Consider the following 18003-nt stretch of genomic DNA (forward strand, 5'->3'; position numbering starts at 1 on the left):
AAATTTCAATTTTTTATAAAATGCGCCTTAAGTCACGATCAAAGGCTTAAAAAAATTCTCAAATTATTTTTAGAAAAAATCTAAAAGTTTTCAAATATATCTAAAAATTCTAAAATAAATTTTAAAATTTCGTTTAAGTAGTTTTTAAATAAGTAGAAGGATCTGTTTGCTAATGTGATACGGCGTTTGATTTCTGAAGTCAACGATTTCAACGGTTGGTTTTGCACTTTTTGTAATTCATTTAAATCAGTTTCATTGTTCAAAATCAATATCGAGCTGTAGTGATCAGTAGCCATGGATTTGTATCTTCTTGGCAGCTTTTTCAGATTTTCTTTCAAGTTCAGGTCTTCTTCAATTTTTTCTTTCAGAAGTCTTCAAAGATCATGAATTAAGTTTTGTTGACATTTAATTTCAATTTTAACCCATTCAGAATTTATTTTTGTAAAAAATCTATAAAATAAAGTAAAAATTAAAAAAAAAATTAAATTAACATTTTTTAAAAAAAAGTGATTTTTAATTTAATTAAAATTTTTAATTAAGTTCTATTAATTTTTATAATTGAAAAAAATCATTTTCTGTAATATTTAAAAAATTAATTTAAAAAAAATAATTTAATTTAAAACTAAATTAAATTAAATTATTTTTTTTTAAATTAATTTTTAATTTAATTAAATTAATTTTTTAAATTATTTTTTTTAATTAAATTTTTTATTTTTAAATTGTTTTAATTTAATAAAATTAATTTAATTAAATAAAATATAAATTTAAATTAAAAATTTAATAAAATAATTGCATTAATAAAAATCCATTAGATTTTTTTAGAAAATAAATTACATTAAAAAAATGCACTCAAGCAAATTTTTTTCAACAAAAATTTTAAAATCTCCTTTTTGTATCAATTTGATTTCATTATTACGTAAAGCCACGTGCAGTTATTTCCTCAAGGCACTTTTCTATAGAAAAAAAAGTCATGTATCAAACATAAGTTCAATAGTAAAAAATATCAAATATTGACAACTTTTAAAATTTCATCATTTCGAAAATCCACAAAAAAACGTCAAAATTGTATCTTATCAAAAAAATTAAAAAAGAGATATAATAAAAACAAGATAACTGCTGTGCAAACATTTGTTGTTCCCTTATCAATTGACATTTTTTCAGTGTTTCTTATCACAAGAGAGACGTTTCATACACAGGAAAAAAACTCAAAAGTCACGATGTTCGACAGTAATCTATTTGGCACACAAATGCACAAATTGCGATAACGCCAAGTTCGCGTTTAATTACAAACTGATACTATCTGTCGGTTCTCCTCATCCGTTCACTGTTCGTCATATTTTTTATTAAAAGTAGGTGTATTAATAAATAAATAAATTATGATTATGACGACGACTTGAAAAAAAAACGGATTGAACTCTGGTTGTTTGTTTGATAAGGCTTCCTCTCTATTTTCTCTTGATTTACGTTTTATGGAGAAATAACAAGAGCCAATAATTGGGTGTAATTGAGTCACATTCACGTTGGAGTGTTTATTAAAGGTGATCATAAATTTATTATTATCATTTGTTGGCCTGAGGTATTTTTATTTTATTACAATACGACACAGCTTTTATTTTTAGTAGCGCGACTTTATTGTTTCTTTAACCTTATTCCGCGTATTGCGCTCGATGAGGAATGTGCAGAATGTGTGATTAATGTGCCATAAAATCATTTAAATGTCTACTGATTTCGATCGATAAATTACTTTTGCAAGTGTAAGTTTTTTTTTTCGGTTTAAATTACGGTGAAAAATTGATTTTTTTTTCGTGAAAAATTAATTGTAGGAAATTTTTATTTTAAAGGTTTTTTAAAAAGATTTTTGAATATTTTTTATTTTGATGATTATTTAAAAATTGAGAAAAAATTAATTCAAGGTCATTGTAAAAATATTTTAATTTTCTTTAAAAAATTTATAAATTTAAAAAATATTGACAGCTGTCTAAATTATATTTATTTAAAAAAAATTATAGTATATCAATTAATTTTTTAAATTTCATGAAATTGTAAAATATAAATCAATTTATAAGAATTTTGATTAATAATTAGAAATTAAAAAGAGTTATTTCAAGGTCAATAGATTAAAATTTAATTTTTTAATTAAATTTAATTTAATTTAATTTAATTTAATTAATTTAATTTAATTTAATTTATTTAATTTTTATTTTATTTTAATTTATTTTATTTTATTTTATTTTAATTTAATTTAATTTTAAAATTTTATTTTAATTTAATTTAATTAAAAATAAAATATTGACAGAATAAAATTTGACAGCTGTCAAAATTATTTTTTTTTTTTAAATTCATATTAAAAAATTTTTAGATTTTTTTTAAATTTTAAAATAGGTAGTATTTTTTTTTCAATTATAAAAAAAATAACTTTAATTCATTTAAGGAAAATAAATATTTGACATCTGTCATTTTTCATAACTGTCAAAAAAATTTTTTAAAGCTTTAAAATTTTTTGAGACTTTTTATAATTTCAAAAAGTGTAAATTTAAAATTTTTAAGAACTCAAAAATATTTATTGATTTAATTTTTTAAACATAATTTTGACAATTAAAATAATGACAGCTGTCAAAAAAATTTTCAAGTTGACATTTTTGAAGTTTCAAAATTTTTTATTTTTTTTTTAATTAATTAATTTATTTATTTTTTAATTTATTAAAAATGTAAAATAAAAATTTTATTTTATTCAAAAAAAAAAAAAAAAAAAATATTTGAAAAAAATTTGACAGCTGTCACTTTCTCTCCTGTCAAAATTAATTTTTCTCCTTCTTCCATATCTCACATTTTTTTGTAAATGAATAAATTTTTTTACCATATTTTAAAACATACACGTTGCCAAGTCAAGTTCTGAAACACGTGAGAAGCCACACAGATTTAATTTTCAATAATTTCAATACAAATTTTATGATTTTATGTTTGTGTTTAACCGAATTGTGAATTTTCTCGACAAAATTTTTCGTGTGCGTAAAAGCAACTCAAACCTGGAAGTTAATAAATTCTTAATGACCTCATTTATCGTGCGATGTGTGTTTCGTGTTCTCTGCGTCATGTGTCAACGAGTGTATGTGGAAAAAGACAAACACGAAAAAATTAAAAATGCAAAATACAGACAATTCACTCGTCGCTCGCTCGTCGCAAGTACTTGTAATAAAACGACATTGTCATTATTGGATTATTATTTATTTGCGGGAGGTACACGATGTCTAAATTTAGCAACATTCAATGACCTTGGATTATTTTCCTCTTGCTTTCTTTCTTTCTTTTGATCTTTTCGAGTTTTAACGACATTAATGAGCAAAAATTTCCATGACGTGTTGATGGTTATGATGAAATGTCGTTTTTTGTCATAATAATTGTTTTTAAAAATAAATAACAAGCTAACCAAACAACAATCTGGTAAGACGCAGCGACAAGTGGTTTGAGTTAAAAAAAAAAGAAGAGACGTTATTGTCACCCAACTACGTCGTACATTACTTGAAAAAGAAAGAGTATTAAAGTAATCCCTTATTCTGTATATTTTCAATGTGTTTTTTTTTTTTTTTTTTTTTTTTTTTTTTGTAAAAAAATATTTGAACTCATCAACTTTCGTGTACAGACAGCTAAGAACCGTATTAAGTACGGATACAGAAATGTTTTTTATTTCATTTTATCTTCCTCTTTTGTTATTTAACTATCATAATACTGACAATACGCTACACAGCGAGACACAATGCGACGCGTAGTTACTATATTTTTGTGCCAAGAATTACAAAAGCTGGCAGTGTGCTGTAGTAGTCGACATCATCATCGTTGTCGTTGTCGTTATACAATAATAGCATGACAAACTAAGCAAAAGTTTTTTTTTTGAACTCTATACACACCTTTCAGACTACACGGAGAAAAAAATATTTCACTGACAAATAAATTAATTTTATTATTTTTTAAAAATTTCATTAAATATTTTAAAATTTTTTATTATTAAGATTTAAAATTCATTCCAATTAATTCAAACCAAATTTTTTATTTGACAGTTTTTATTTTTGAAAATTTGGAAAGTTATTCGAATTAATTTCACAAATTTTCGAAAATAAAAAAGAATCTTTAGATATTTTCGAAATCGATTCAAAAATATGAGAAATAAATTCGATTCGAACTTCACAAATTTTCGAAAATTTGATAAAGTTATTCAAAAATATGAGAAATAAATTCGATTCAAATTTTCACAAATTTTCGAAAATAAAAAAAAATCTTTAGATATTTTCGAAATTGATTCGAAAATTTGAGAAATAAATTCGATTCGAACTTCAAAAATTTTCGAAAATATAAAGAATCTTTAAATATTTTCGAAATTGACTTTTGAAGCTCGAATTGAATTCATTTTCAAAATATTTAAATCTTTTTTATTTTCGAAAATTTGAGAAATAAATTTCATTCGAACTTCACAAATTTTCGAAAACAAAAGAATCTTTAGATATTTTCGAAATTTTTTTTGAAGCTCGAATCGAATTCGAAAAATTTCGAAAAGAAATCTTTTAAATTCGAAAATTTGAGAAATAAATTCGATTCGAACTTCACAAATTTTCGAAAATAAAAAAGAATCTTTAGATATTTTCGAAATCGATTCAAAAATATGAGAAATAAATTCGATTCGAACTTTACAAATTTTCGAAAGAATATTCTTGTTCAAATTTCAAAAATCATTTTTATCAAAAATGTTCAAAATAACTTTCAAATTTTCGAAATTAATTCGAAAAACAGAAAAATTCAAATATTTTTCTATAAAATTGTAAAAAAAATCATTTTAAGATTCTTGAAAAATTAAGAAAAATGAATGTGATATTAATTGCATACTTTTGAGCGTAAATTCTTTATGAAAAATCTTTCTATGGGTAGAACGAAATTTACAGGTCCATTAGTTTTCATTAAAAATCAATTAAAATCGAAAATTTTCAAGAAATTAAGAGAAATAATCTTGAATCAAATCTTTTTTTCTCCGTGTATCCATCTGTTTGATGTACACTTAGAACCAAGATATACAACAATATATACCAAAAAATACATAGAAAATATTTATATAAGACGACATTTTAACTGCCTGAGCATGCGGTCGTATCTTTCAAGTTGTTGTTGTTATTTTCTGTGGTAATAATGGTGTACAAGCAAAAACCGTATACGAGGCATGTATGCATGAATGTGTGTGTGACCGCAATATTAAATGAAAGAAAAAATTATATATATATAAATCTATCTCGCAACTGTTTTTCTTCTTCTTGTTTCTTCTTCGTTCACGCTGAAACTGCCACACACAAAGGCAAAACACCACTTGAATTTGTAAATATTATTAATCATCCATGTTTTTTTCTCTTCATCATCATCGCATCGCATCGCCTCGCAACTCGTCATCATCAGCAGCAGCAACAAAACATCAAAAAACCGAACGAAAAAAATTTTGTACACGAAGAAATTCTGTTTACAATTCTAGTTGTAGACTGCCTGAACGAAGAAGTGTGAGGCATGTGCGTGCTTGTTTTTAAAATAAATTCAATTTTTTTTTCTTTGTAGATACTACTTTGGGTCTACTACAAAGAAAGAAAAAAAAAATGGTGTGTGATAAGCGGAATAATTTTTTTCAACGACTCATGTTTTATTACTATTTTTTTTTTCTTGTTCAGTGTGAAGAATGCGAAAGGTCGTTGTGATAAAACTTCGTGCTGCTGGGCATTTCTTCGGACATTTAAATGTTATCTTATTTACCTGTAACGATGATGATGCGACGAGCACGAGGCGAACGAGCGAGACAAGTCATTATTATCTTTTGTTTTTTTTTTGTCACAGTTCATTGTTTGAGGTTCATTTACCTGCCATGGAATTCAGGTATTTATTTATGTGCATATCGGTATTGAAAAAATTTGTATTAAGGGACGATAATCAATCACGATATTTAATCTGTCTTCGTGATAAGTGATGGCCTTGAACTTTTTGTTCAAAGTTTTTTAAAAGGAATTTTATTTTAAAATTTAATTTGAAGGTGTTTGATTTTTTTTTAATTATTTTTTTCGAAGAATATTTAAATTTTCTTGAATTTTCGAAAAAAAAAAATAAATTTAAGATTTATTTTAAATTTAAAAAATATTCAAATAATTTATATTGATCAATAATTTTTTCTATTTTTACGAATAATTTAAAAAATTAGAAAATTTCTTAAATTTAAAAAACATTTTTCGAAAAAAAAATTTTTTTTTTAAAGTTAGCAAGTTTTTATAAGTTTTTGAATTATTTTCGAAAATATCTAAAGATTCTTCTTTATTTTCGAAAATTTGAAAAGTTAATTCAAATTAATTTCTCAAATTTTAAAAAAGATTCTCAATATTTTTGAAAATGTGAAAAGTTAATTCAAAATTAGATAAAATTTGAAATTAATTCGAAAATTTGTAAATGAAAAAAATTAATATTTTCGAAAATTTCTTAAAAATTTGAAAAAAATTCGAAAAATATTTTTGATATAATTTATATTTCTGTTATGAAAATTTTCAAATAAATTTCGAAAATATCTAAAGTTATTTTATTGTATTTTCGAAAATTTGTAAATTTTATTGAATTATTTTCACAAATTTTCTAAAACATAAAATGATGTTTAAATATTTTCAAAATTTTCGAAATTGATTCGAAAATTTGAGAAATTAATTCGAAGTATTTTAAAATTTTCGAAAGAATATTCTTGTTCGATTTTCGAAAAATCATTTCAAATTTTCGAATTTCGAAATTAATTTAAAAAAAAAATTTTTTTGATACTTTAATACCTCAAAAAATTAAATATTTCAGAATAAAAAAAATCTTAGGTAAAAAAAATTAAAGAAATACTTTAAAAAACATCCCTTAAAAGAACAAAACATGTATTCTTAAAAAAAACTTTTTTTTTGTTCATTGTTTCTACCCTAATTTATTATTCTTTTTTTTTTTGACAGAGTTCATTCACCTCATTGTCCTTTTCACAAGCAAGAAAAAAAAAATACACGGAAGAAAAGATCTAAAAAAAATAATCCAATCAAAGGCTTCATTAAGCTTCAAAAATAATCAACAGAAATTTGTCTTCCGGACAACTTTTACATTCGTGTCCCTCATGGCACATCATTAATAACTAACTTTTCCATCTACACGCCTCACATTCCTTTTTGACAAGAGGCAGGAAAATTTTTGTTTTACCGTTTTTTTTTTATTTTTTTTTGTTCATCAAGGTCGCACATCACATTCTTCAGAAATGACAATTATTTGACGCATAAAAAGTTGTGTGTGAGTGATTGATAAGCTGTGTTGTGCTTATACGTGAATTATTTATAAAATAACATTGTTTATGAGAAAGAACACGACTGACTACGATTCCATTTTTTTTTTTCGAGTAATAATAATTGTTTGTTTGCGGTGCAGTAAACGCGTTATGAATGGCTCGGAATTTTTTTTCGCTTTATTTTTATTATTATAATGATAATAATAACAACGAGGTACGTGTGTTGTTACATTGTTTTTTTTTCGTTCGTCTGACGTTTTAAAGCAATTTCTACAAATTAATTCTAAATATTAAATTTAACTGACACCCCTTGCTGTTTTTTCGTCTACGAAACTCGTCGAGGAAAATATTTTTTTATTTATTTATTATTATTGTTACTCGAAAATTGTCGATTCGCAGAGGAAGAAGAAGCACAAGAAGACGAAGAGAAGAAGAGCGACGTAGCAAAAACGTGTCGACTCTTTTTTTTTTTGAATGTGTGTAAAGAAGTAACGTTGTGATGTGTCTATATCATAAAATATTTTCAACTGGAGAATCGTCGTCGTCGTCTGTGTACAGAATCCCCGAACATGTTATAGCATGTTGTTATGTTGTTATATATGTAGCAAAAAATATAGGGTCGCGCAGAAACATTCTATAGCAAGAAATTGCGTATTACATTCGAACGTAGCCAGTGTGTTCCGTCATCGTCGCACATTTTTGGTATATAGGGAAAAGATTTTTGCTTTTCTTTCCTCGTTGTAGCTGCTGCTGCTGCTACCCAGACACACGACACATTCATATTTAAAATCCCTGCAGAAAGGAAAAAAATGTACGAAATTTTCGAAAAAAATAAATAGAAGGAGAGAAAAATAAAAAGGAGAAGAAGACATCCGTTCTATAAATATTTTTATAATAATTTTTTTTTTGCAAGTTGTTGCTGGTTGCTGTCAACTCCATTCTACCGCATTCGACATTGAGGACATTTTTCTAAATAATTTATTTTTATTATATAAAGTAGAGCAACCTTAGGTTTTATTTTTTTTACTTTTTTGTTTGTTTTATTGGTTAAAAGTTTTAAAAAATTATTTAAACTTTTCATCGTTTGAAGATTCGAAAATTTTTCGAAGTTTATTCAAATTTTCGAAAATTAATTTCGAATGATTTTTTATTATTTTCGAATATTCTAAATAAATTTTAATAGTACCTAATAAAGAAATATTTAATTCTTTTTTTTAGATTTAATTCCAAATTAAATTAATTTTTTAATAATTCAATCTTCGAAAAAATTCAAATTTTCGAAAAATTAAATTAGTATGATTTTTATTTGATTTTCGAATTATTTTCAATAAATTTTAATAAAAAAATATATTTAACTTTTAAAAAAATTATTTTAGAACAAAACTCGAAATAATTTTATTTTTAATTTTTCGAACTATGAATAAAAATTTCTCATTTTCGAAAAAATAAAATTAAATTCTCAAATTACATCGAAAATAAAAATTTTCGAATATAATTTTAATTTTTTAAATTAAACAAAAACTATTAAAACGCTTCTTTAAAAATCTTGTAAATTATTAAAAAATTATTTAAAATTTTTTTCGAACTTCGAAATGTAAAATTACAAATTTTCGAATATCGAAAAAAAAAAAATTATAAAATTTGTAATTCGAAATTATTTTTTTTTAATTTTAAACAAAATAAAAATTTAAGAATAAACTTAATAATAAAATATAATTATTAAACTTTAATAACTTAAAAAATATTTTAAAAAATTTCGAACTATTCGAACTTCGAAAAATTATAAAATTTCGAAAGTAATTTTTTGCAATTCCATTTATACAGAATAAAATTAAAAATAAAAGTATTAAAAAGTATAAATATTTTGAAAAATATAAAAAATTAGAATTTTTAAACATTCGAGCTTCGAACTACAAATTTTCGAATTTCGAAAAAAATTAATTTTTTTTTTATCAAAAAAAACTTGAAATACATATGTTAAAAAATATTTAAAAAAACTTTTGAATGAGCTTTATATTTTTTCAAGTTTAAATCAATATCTATTTTTTGAGGTTTTGAGTTCAAAAGAAAAATTCGAAATTAATTAAAAATTTTCGAAAATAATGTTCATTGAAATATTTTTTATTTTGTAAATTTTTTTTATTATACTTTAAATTTTAAAACTTATAAGACATTTTTTAAAAAAAGTGAAAAATGAATAATTTTTGTCATTGATAAAAATTATTTTTCTAACTAAAAACTTAAACCTCACATAAAGTAGTACAACCTTAATTTTTTTCCTTCTGGTCAAAAACTTTTGCTTCATAAACAAACTTTTGTAACACAAAATTTAAAGCCAAAAATAAAAAAAAAAGAAATGGAAGAAAAGAAAGACACACGATTGTTTTTTTCTTCTTTAACCAGTACGAAGAAGAAAAAAAAAGCACACGATTGCTCAGTTCAGTCACATTTTCATATTATTATACACAACACACATTCTACATAATATATTTTTTTTTGTTTTATTTTAATATTATGCTTCTTTTTTTTATTCCTTCCTCTTTTAGTTATATTATTTTGCATGCAGGCTCTGCTCTGCCTGCCGATCGAAAGCAGCAACAATAAAAAAAAAAGTAAAATAAACCGAATGGAGTGTAGTACGACGTTGTTGATGATGATGATGAAAAAGAAAATGGTGGGCAAACACGCATATAATCGACGACTCATTCGAGCGCGTCTCACATTTTTTTATTATTATATTTCTTTTCTTTTTAGGAAATATGGGCTTCTAAAATTATTTGAAACACTTCGACACATTTAATAAAAAAAAAAAATAAATGTTCGCCTGCACACAGAATAAAGCAATAAATTAAATAAATAATAATTCCTTAACGGCACATTTTTGCATTATTATTACAATTGTTGTTGTTGTTGTTATTTACTTACTGCGAAAAACGAGTAGAGTCACTTGAACTTGTATTTTAATTTTTTTTTAAATATGTAACATACACGAAGTCAATGCGTGTAACATTTTTTTTTATGATTATCAAATATTTAATAAAAGAAAAAAAAAACAAAATATTAAATTATATTCGAAAAAAAAATTGCAACTACAGTAGAATATTATATGTCGCCGTCGTTTTGTATATTTATGTATGTTGGCACAGTTATACAGCACATTTCATATTTTTTTTATTATTATTATTATTTAAATCAACACCATTTACTGTATTGTATATATAACTTGTGTATATATTTTTGTATCATTATACGACGTATTTAACTGTCGAGTTTGCATAAAAAATTTGCAGATAAGATGTGACTCGCTGGCATGGCACGACGATTGAATGAATGTCCACGATGGATGACGACAACTTACTGTGTGTGTGATGTAGCGATCATTCATTAATTTATTATATAAATTTTATTCCTTTTTTGGATTTATTTTTTTTATTTAATTTTTTTTTGTTTTTTTTTCGAGCACTTTTTTTTATAAATAATTTAATTTAATTTTTATTTAAATTATATTAAATTAATTTTTTTTAAATTATTTATTTTATTTTAAATTAAAATTTAATAATTAAATAAAATAAAATTTAAAAAATTAATTAAATCAAATAATTAATAAATTTATTTTATTTTTTTATTTTTTTTTTTAATATTTTAAAATTAATTAATTATTTTAAAAATTATTTAAATTAAATTAAAAATTAATTTTTAAAATAAAAAAATAATTAAAAAAAAATTAATTTTTAATAAAATTAAGAAATAATTTTAAAATTAATTTTAAATTAATTAATTAATTAAAATAATTTTATTTTAAATTAAATTAAATTTTTAAAATAAAAAAAATTAATTTAAAATTAATAAATATTTAATAATTAATTTTAATTTTTTAAAATAATTTAATTTTTAAATTAAAAAAAATTTAAAAAATTAATTTTAAATAAAATAAATAATTTTAAAAATTAAATTAAATTATTTTTTGCACAATTTTAATTAAATTTGATATTTTTCTCGTTAATTCAGGCACTGAAAAATTTCCAGAACACTTTGTTTTTTCCAATTTTCTTCTCCGCAGTACTCAGGTAGGTATGTAAAGGGAGTATGGGAGGTATATAGGTAATAATTTATTTTCCTGGAATGCACTGTTGTCTAGGCTCGACCTTTTTCCTCCCGTGTACGGAGGAAAATTCGCTTCATTTCCTGCGAAAAATACGACGACGACACAAATCGGCAGCAGGTACATGAATTAGAGCAAAGTAGATAGAGAGCGTGATGTGATGATGGATCAAAAAGGCAGAAAAAAAGAACAATATAAACGGGTAGGTATATAAGAGACTGCCAAGTAACTATAATGCTTTATAACGCGTGATTCAATGCGGATGAATTTTTTTTCGCCTTTTTTTTCGTTATTTCTTTGCAATTTTCGGGTTTTGCACTTTTTTGCACGTAATTTTTCGTATTTTAACACTAATTTTTCGATTTTTTTTCTCTTCCATCAAAATTTCAAGCAAGCTGAGCAGCGGCCACTTTTGTGTAATTTTTTTTAATGGATGACTCGGGAATTTATTTGTTACATACACTGATTTTATTGATTATAGCTGCATTAAATGACGTGTTTGCGGTGTGAAACGATGCACTAAATGTTCATCTGCATTTTACGCACTTTTTCCAAGGGTTTTTCCTAATTTTTCTATTTTATTTTCACAAATTTTACGATTTAATCAAGTTTCCTCTGTGAGACTTGCGATGTGACTGAGGGCGATTATTTCCAACAGCACTTCCATCATTTCCAATATCACTTCCATTATTCCAGGCTGGATGTCTGTTTCTATACGCATACACGGTACGATGTCGGAAATTATTTTTTTTGCATTGGGATTTGTCGGAAATTATTTTTTTTGCATTGGGGCTGAGTGCCGTGAGTGGTTTGAGTGACTTTGAGTGGTTTGAGTGACCGGTATGAGTAATGTTTTCGTGCGAATTTGAGCGCAAAGGTGAGGTTTTCACGTGAAAAGGACCCACGAATGTGTGACGTAATTTGTGGATGACGCCGTAAGCATGTTTAAAGGCGTTATTCATTAATAATGTTGGGTTTTTGAGAATTTTTTTAGAATTTCATGAAATTTTTTTTTAATTTAATTTAATTTTCATAAATTTAAAATTAAAAATAACTCTTTTAATTCTTGTTTTTTATATTCTTCAAAATTGTTCAATAAATAAATAATTTTTAAATATTTTAAATTTGAATAAATTTTTTATGTTAAATATTAAAAGTTTTTACTCTTCAAATTTTTACAAATTTTTCAGATTTTTTTTTTTTCAATATTTTTGATTTTTTTAAATTTTTAATTATTTTTTTTAATATTCTTAATTATTGTGTTTGTCATTTAATTCTTTAAAATAAATATGTAAATAATTTTAAAATATTTTAAAAGAAATTTCATGTTTTTTTTATTTTATGAATTTTTGATTATTTTTAAATTTATTAGAATTTATTTAGATCAATTTTTATCAAATTTCATTTTTCAGAAATTAAAAATAAGTCAAAAATTAATAATAAAAAATATTAAAGTATTTGTAAAAATTTTTAAAAGATCATAAATTTGAAAAAAATTAAAATAAAAATTTAAATTTAAAATTTTATTAAAAATAATAATAAAGTTGATTTTTTGCAAATGAAAATTTTATATAAAACTAAATTAAGTAAAGTTTAAAAATTATTTTTTATACAAGATAAATTTAAATTTAAGAAAAAATTCAAGATAAAAAAGTTTTAAAGAAAAATTCCTTTCTACATATTTTGTATATTTTTGAATTAAAATAATTAAATGAAAAATAATTTTTAAATTAACAAAAAATTATAAAATTTAATGATAAATTTTAATATTTGTCTCAGTTAAAAAAATAATAAAAAAATTTTATTCAAAAAAAAAACAAATATTTTAAAACAAATATTAATATTTTTTTAGTTTTATAAAATCTTAAATTCATTTAATTTTTGATATTTATTTATTTGAAATTTTCGTATAATATTTTTTTCGTATAAAAAATCATAAAAAAAACTGGAAACTAATATCTGATCAATTTCGAAATTTTTTGAAAATTTTTGAATTAATTTTTAACATGAAATTAAGTTAAAACTTTCGTTAACATTTTCTTAAAAAAATATTTTTCAAAAAAAAAAAAATTAATAAAAATTTAAAAAAAAATTAAATTAATGAACAACGCCCCCAAAACCCCAAAAGTAAGCAGTATGACAGAGAATATGTTTTGAGATCGTCAGTCGTGCAAAAAATCGCAAATAAATTGGTTCAATTCGCGTGCCATTGAACAAAATTTAAATCAAAACAACCAAGTTCCTTCCGAAGCAAAAGGTCAGTGACGCGAAACGCCAAACAGGTTCACAAAAACATCCGATTTTTGCATCGGAAAAAAATTCCTGCACATTGGATGATGTAAAAAATTGCATTCGCCGCCGCTCCCGTCGTTCAAGAAAGACCTTGAAAAATATTTTTATTCTTCCTTTTCGCAAGTGTAATCTAAAATTAGTGTTTTTTTGTGTTCCATTGTAGGTCCGTCGTCGTCGTCGTCGCCGTTGATTGTTGATTTTCTCGCCTGTAAATAATAAAAAAAAAATCACGAGCATTAAACTACGTCGAAGTGAGGAATTGTGTAATCGAGAAGTGTGGCGGAATGTTTTTGCGGCGCAGTAGAGCAATCTCCAATTACCTGAATGTGCTTTCGGGGCGTCAGAATTTCTATTCGACCGCAGCGTGTAACAGCACAAAAAACTCAAGTAGCTCAAGTTCCGTCGCCAACGAGACAGAATTCAATGAAACGGAGTGTGTGAAGCGTCTGAAAGCCAAATTTGACGATGAAATTCGTGACAACGGGATAATTCCGCCTTTTAAGCGAGCTTTGTTGTATGGCTCGAAAATTGCTGTGAAAGATCCGAAAGGCGAAACTTCATTTTCTCGCTTATTTTTGGGCGCCAAGAAGTTGGGCATCAAAATTTCCAACATTTGTGGCGCCGGATCGGGATCGCGAGTGTGTTTCTTGTGCCCGAACGACGCGCAATATGTCATCGCTCAATGGGCAAGTTGGTTCAGTGGTCAAATAGCAGTTCCTTTATCGCCCCGTCATCCCGTCGAGCTGCTCGAATATTACATTCAGGATTGCGATGCCTCGTTACTGATCTGTTCCGCCGAGTTGGAGCACATTTTGCAGCCAATCGCGACGAAATTCAACAAACCCATAATTTTCATCGATCGCACAGACATTCCCGAGATGTCGGAAGGCGTCACGAGTTTACTTGACCCGAAAGCGGAAAATATCGTCAATGACTTGAAGATCGATGGGGCGCTGGATTCCAAATTTTACGCAAATTCCAAAGCGATGATTTTGTACACTTCCGGTACCACGGGACGTCCCAAGGGAGTTGTCATGACGCATCAAAATGTCAGTGCGCAAATTAATTCCATCGGAAATGCCTGGCACATCGACGATAAAGACACAATTTTGCATGTTTTGCCGTTGCATCACTTCCATGGCGTCGTAAATGGGCTAATTTGTCCGCTGAATGTCGGCAGTAAACTCATAATGTTGCCGCAATTTGATAGCAGTGCGGTTTGGAGTTACTTGTTGAACGTGAATATGCCGATGCGCGATAGAATTTCCGTTTTTATGGCAGTTCCGACGATTTATAGCTTGCTTATTCAGGAGTACGACAAAATTTTCAGCCAAAATTCGCAAATGACGGAATATATCAAGTCGCATTGCAAGAATAAGATTCGTTTGATGATTTCGGGATCGGCGCCGTTGCCGGAAACTGTGTTTAATAAGTGGTTGGAGATCACGGGGCATAAGTTGCTTGAAAGGTAAGTGAGGTTTTATTTAAATTTTAAATTAATTAAAAAATAAACTTTTAAAAAATCTAAAAATTTATTCAAAAATCTTATAAGAAAATAATTATTAAATATTTCAAAATATATAAAAATTAATTAATTATTTTGTTTTTTTTTTTTTTTGAAGAATTTTAAAGTATAAAAAATTATTAAATTTTAAGAGTTAAAAAATAATTTTGAAAAATTAAAAAATAATTTAAAATTTTAAATATTTTAAAAAATTATTTAAAAAAATAAAATAATATTAAAATATTTTTTTAAAATTTTTTTAAAAAATATTTTTTTTTAATATTTTAAAAAATAAAAAAAATAAAATTTTTAAATATTTAAAAAAATAAAAAAATTTTTAATAAAATAAAAAAATTCTAAATTTTAGTAAAAATAATTTTAAAATTTAAAAAAAATTATATAAAAATATGAATAAGTTAAAAATTATTATTTTATTTATTTATTTTTTTTTTAATTTTGAAGAATAAAAAAATCAAGAATTAAAAGAGTTCAAAAATAACTTTGAAATATTTTTAAAAAATTAAAAATAATTAGAAAAATATTTGAAAACTAATTAAAAAATAAAAACTTTTATATCATTGAAAAATTAAAAATATTTAATTTTTTTTATTTTTATGTAAAAAATTTTAAAGTGTTAATTTAGAGAGTAAAACAAAATTTTTAAAATTAAAAAAAATAATTCAAAATTTTAATAAATAAAAATTTTATTTAAAAATAATCAAAATTAAAAAGTTTTTAAAATATAAATAAGAAATTTAATTTAAATTAAAAAAAATATTTAGAAAATAAATCGAAAATTTTAAATTATTTTGGATAATAAAAAAATTTTAATTTTTTGATTAATTTTTTTTTAAATTTTTTTTTTTAGATATGGCATGACAGAAATTGGCATGGCTTTAAGCAACCCATACATTCAAGACAAACAACGTGAACGCAGACCCGGAACTGTCGGAAATCCTCTTCCCTTCGTCGAAGTCAAAATCACTGAAGCAGGAAACCCCAAAAATACTTTGATTCAACGTAAAGGCGAACGAGGCAAGGGATTTTGGAACAAAATTGATACTCCATTGTTCAATGAAAAACCACAAAACGAACCTACAGAAGCAATTTCGGGAGATTTGTACATTCGCGGGCCGACAGTTTTTGCAGAATATTGGAATAAACCCGAAGAGACAAAGAAAGAATTTATCGATGGTTGGTTCAAGACGGGAGACACAGCGGGATATGAAAATGGTTATTTTAAGATTTTGGGCAGATCGAGTGTCGATATCATCAAAACGGGAGGATTTAAATTGTCAGCATTGGAAATTGAGTCAAAGCTCTTGGAGCATCCAAAGATTTTAGATGTTGCAGTTGTGCCATTGTAAGTAAAATTTTTTATTAATTTTTAATGAATTTTGAGGTTAAAATTTTTTAAATGTGCATTGGGATGAAATTTTAAAATTTGCTTTGGGGTCAAAAATTTTTAAATGTTCATTGGGCAAAAATTAAAAATGTTTTTTGGGATAAAAAAATAAAATTATGAGTTTGAAAAAAATTAAAAATATATTTCTGAGTCAAAAATATTAAAATTTGCAATGGAAAAAATTCAAAATGTGCATTGGGTCAAAGTTTTTAAAATATTCATTGAGAAAAATTTTTAATTTATTTAAATAACGATAAATTTAAGGCTTCATTCAACAAATTAAAGCAAAATTTAAATTTTTTCCCAATGAAAATTTTGAATTTTAATCCCAATGTACATTTCAATGAGTTAAAAGTTCAAATTGAACGTTAAAAAAGTCACGTGGTTAATTTTTCACAAAATTTTCTTTTTTTTCTTTTCAGACCCGATGAAACCTGGGGCAGTAAAGTCGCAGCATTGATTGTCCTGCGAAATCCCGACGACACTTTAGACATGAATGAATTCAAGGAATGGGGAAGTAGCAAATTGCCAAGCTATGCATTTCCCACAGTGATCAAAATCACAAATAATTTACCCAAAAATGCCATGGGTAAAGTCAACAAGCGAGATCTAATCAAAGAAGCCTTCTCAGCGCCTCCCGCAGCCGAAACAAAAACCTAAAAGAGGAATAAAAAATTGGAGTGAATCGGAAGTGACTTGATAAGACTGACTCATGGACATAAAAAAAAGCAACACGCGCACTTTAAAAGGACCGCAAAAGAAAAGAAAAATCATTGTCATGTTCATTAACGTTAGAAAATATGCTTTACCTTCAAAATTTTGTCTAATTCTAAACACTCTCTCTTCACATTTTTTTTTATCATTAACGATAGACGCATATCCGTGTATTATTCTCATCGCATTTAAAAATAACTTACGAAAACAATTCATTCGCAAATTCTCTCGTCAACGTCGTCGGCGCCGCACGTGTTATCAATAAATAAATATTTACTAAAAAGTAGGAACTTAAGAAATTAATTTGTTGCATAGATGAAAAGGAATGATGAAAAATAAAGAAATATTTTATCTAATTAAAAATTAATTAGAGGTTTTTACTTTAAAGGATTTTAATGTAAAAAAAAGGTAATTTTAATTTATTTAAAACAAATATTTTTTTATTTTTAACTATTTTTTTAAATTAAATTTGTAAATATTTTAGATTTATTTTTTTTTTTAATTTTTTGAATTTATTTTTTTAACTCAAATTTTATTTTATTTTATAATTTAAATTTTTCAATTAAATTTTTTTTTATCAATTTCTAAAAATTAAAAAAAGGAATTATTTTTTAAAATCGATAAAAAAATTCTAAAAAAAAAATAATTTATTTTTAATAAAATTTTAATTTAATTTA

The 18003-nt window shown here is 24.3% G+C and overlaps 2 protein-coding genes and 1 long non-coding RNA gene across 5 annotated transcripts in view; 2 read left to right on the forward strand and 1 right to left on the reverse strand.

Moving 5' to 3' along the window:
- Window positions 1–12026, reverse strand: part of LOC134837130 (lysine-specific demethylase 3A) — a 42935-nt gene extending 30909 nt beyond the window's left edge. For both annotated transcript variants that reach the window (XM_063852461.1, XM_063852460.1), the window contains exon 1: window positions 11873–12026. The gene's annotated coding sequence lies outside the window, so the exon portion shown is untranslated. The remainder of the gene's footprint in view (window positions 1–11872) is intronic.
- Window positions 1076–10154, forward strand: LOC134827300 (uncharacterized). 2 transcript variants are annotated; one of them, XR_010161767.1, is made up of 3 exons: window positions 1076–1576; window positions 9856–9983; window positions 10064–10154. It is a non-coding gene; the product is annotated as an uncharacterized LOC134827300 (long non-coding RNA). The 2 variants fall into 2 exon arrangements; XR_010161766.1 differs by lacking the exon at window positions 1076–1576 and adding an exon at window positions 5392–5898.
- Window positions 12027–13545: 1519 nt separating the features above from the next.
- On the forward strand, window positions 13546–17687 carry LOC134827643 (malonate--CoA ligase ACSF3, mitochondrial). Its single transcript, XM_063840377.1, has 4 exons — window positions 13546–13668; window positions 13867–15171; window positions 16076–16570; window positions 17035–17687. Exons 2-4 carry the CDS (start codon window positions 13988–13990, stop codon window positions 17270–17272), a joined length of 1917 nt encoding a protein of 638 aa, XP_063696447.1. The 5' UTR covers window positions 13546–13668; window positions 13867–13987; the 3' UTR covers window positions 17273–17687.
- Window positions 17688–18003: the final 316 nt, after the last annotated feature.

Source organism: Culicoides brevitarsis, chromosome 1, assembly GCF_036172545.1.
Source record: "Culicoides brevitarsis isolate CSIRO-B50_1 chromosome 1, AGI_CSIRO_Cbre_v1, whole genome shotgun sequence".
In the NCBI taxonomy this organism is placed as follows: domain Eukaryota; kingdom Metazoa; phylum Arthropoda; class Insecta; order Diptera; family Ceratopogonidae; genus Culicoides; species Culicoides brevitarsis.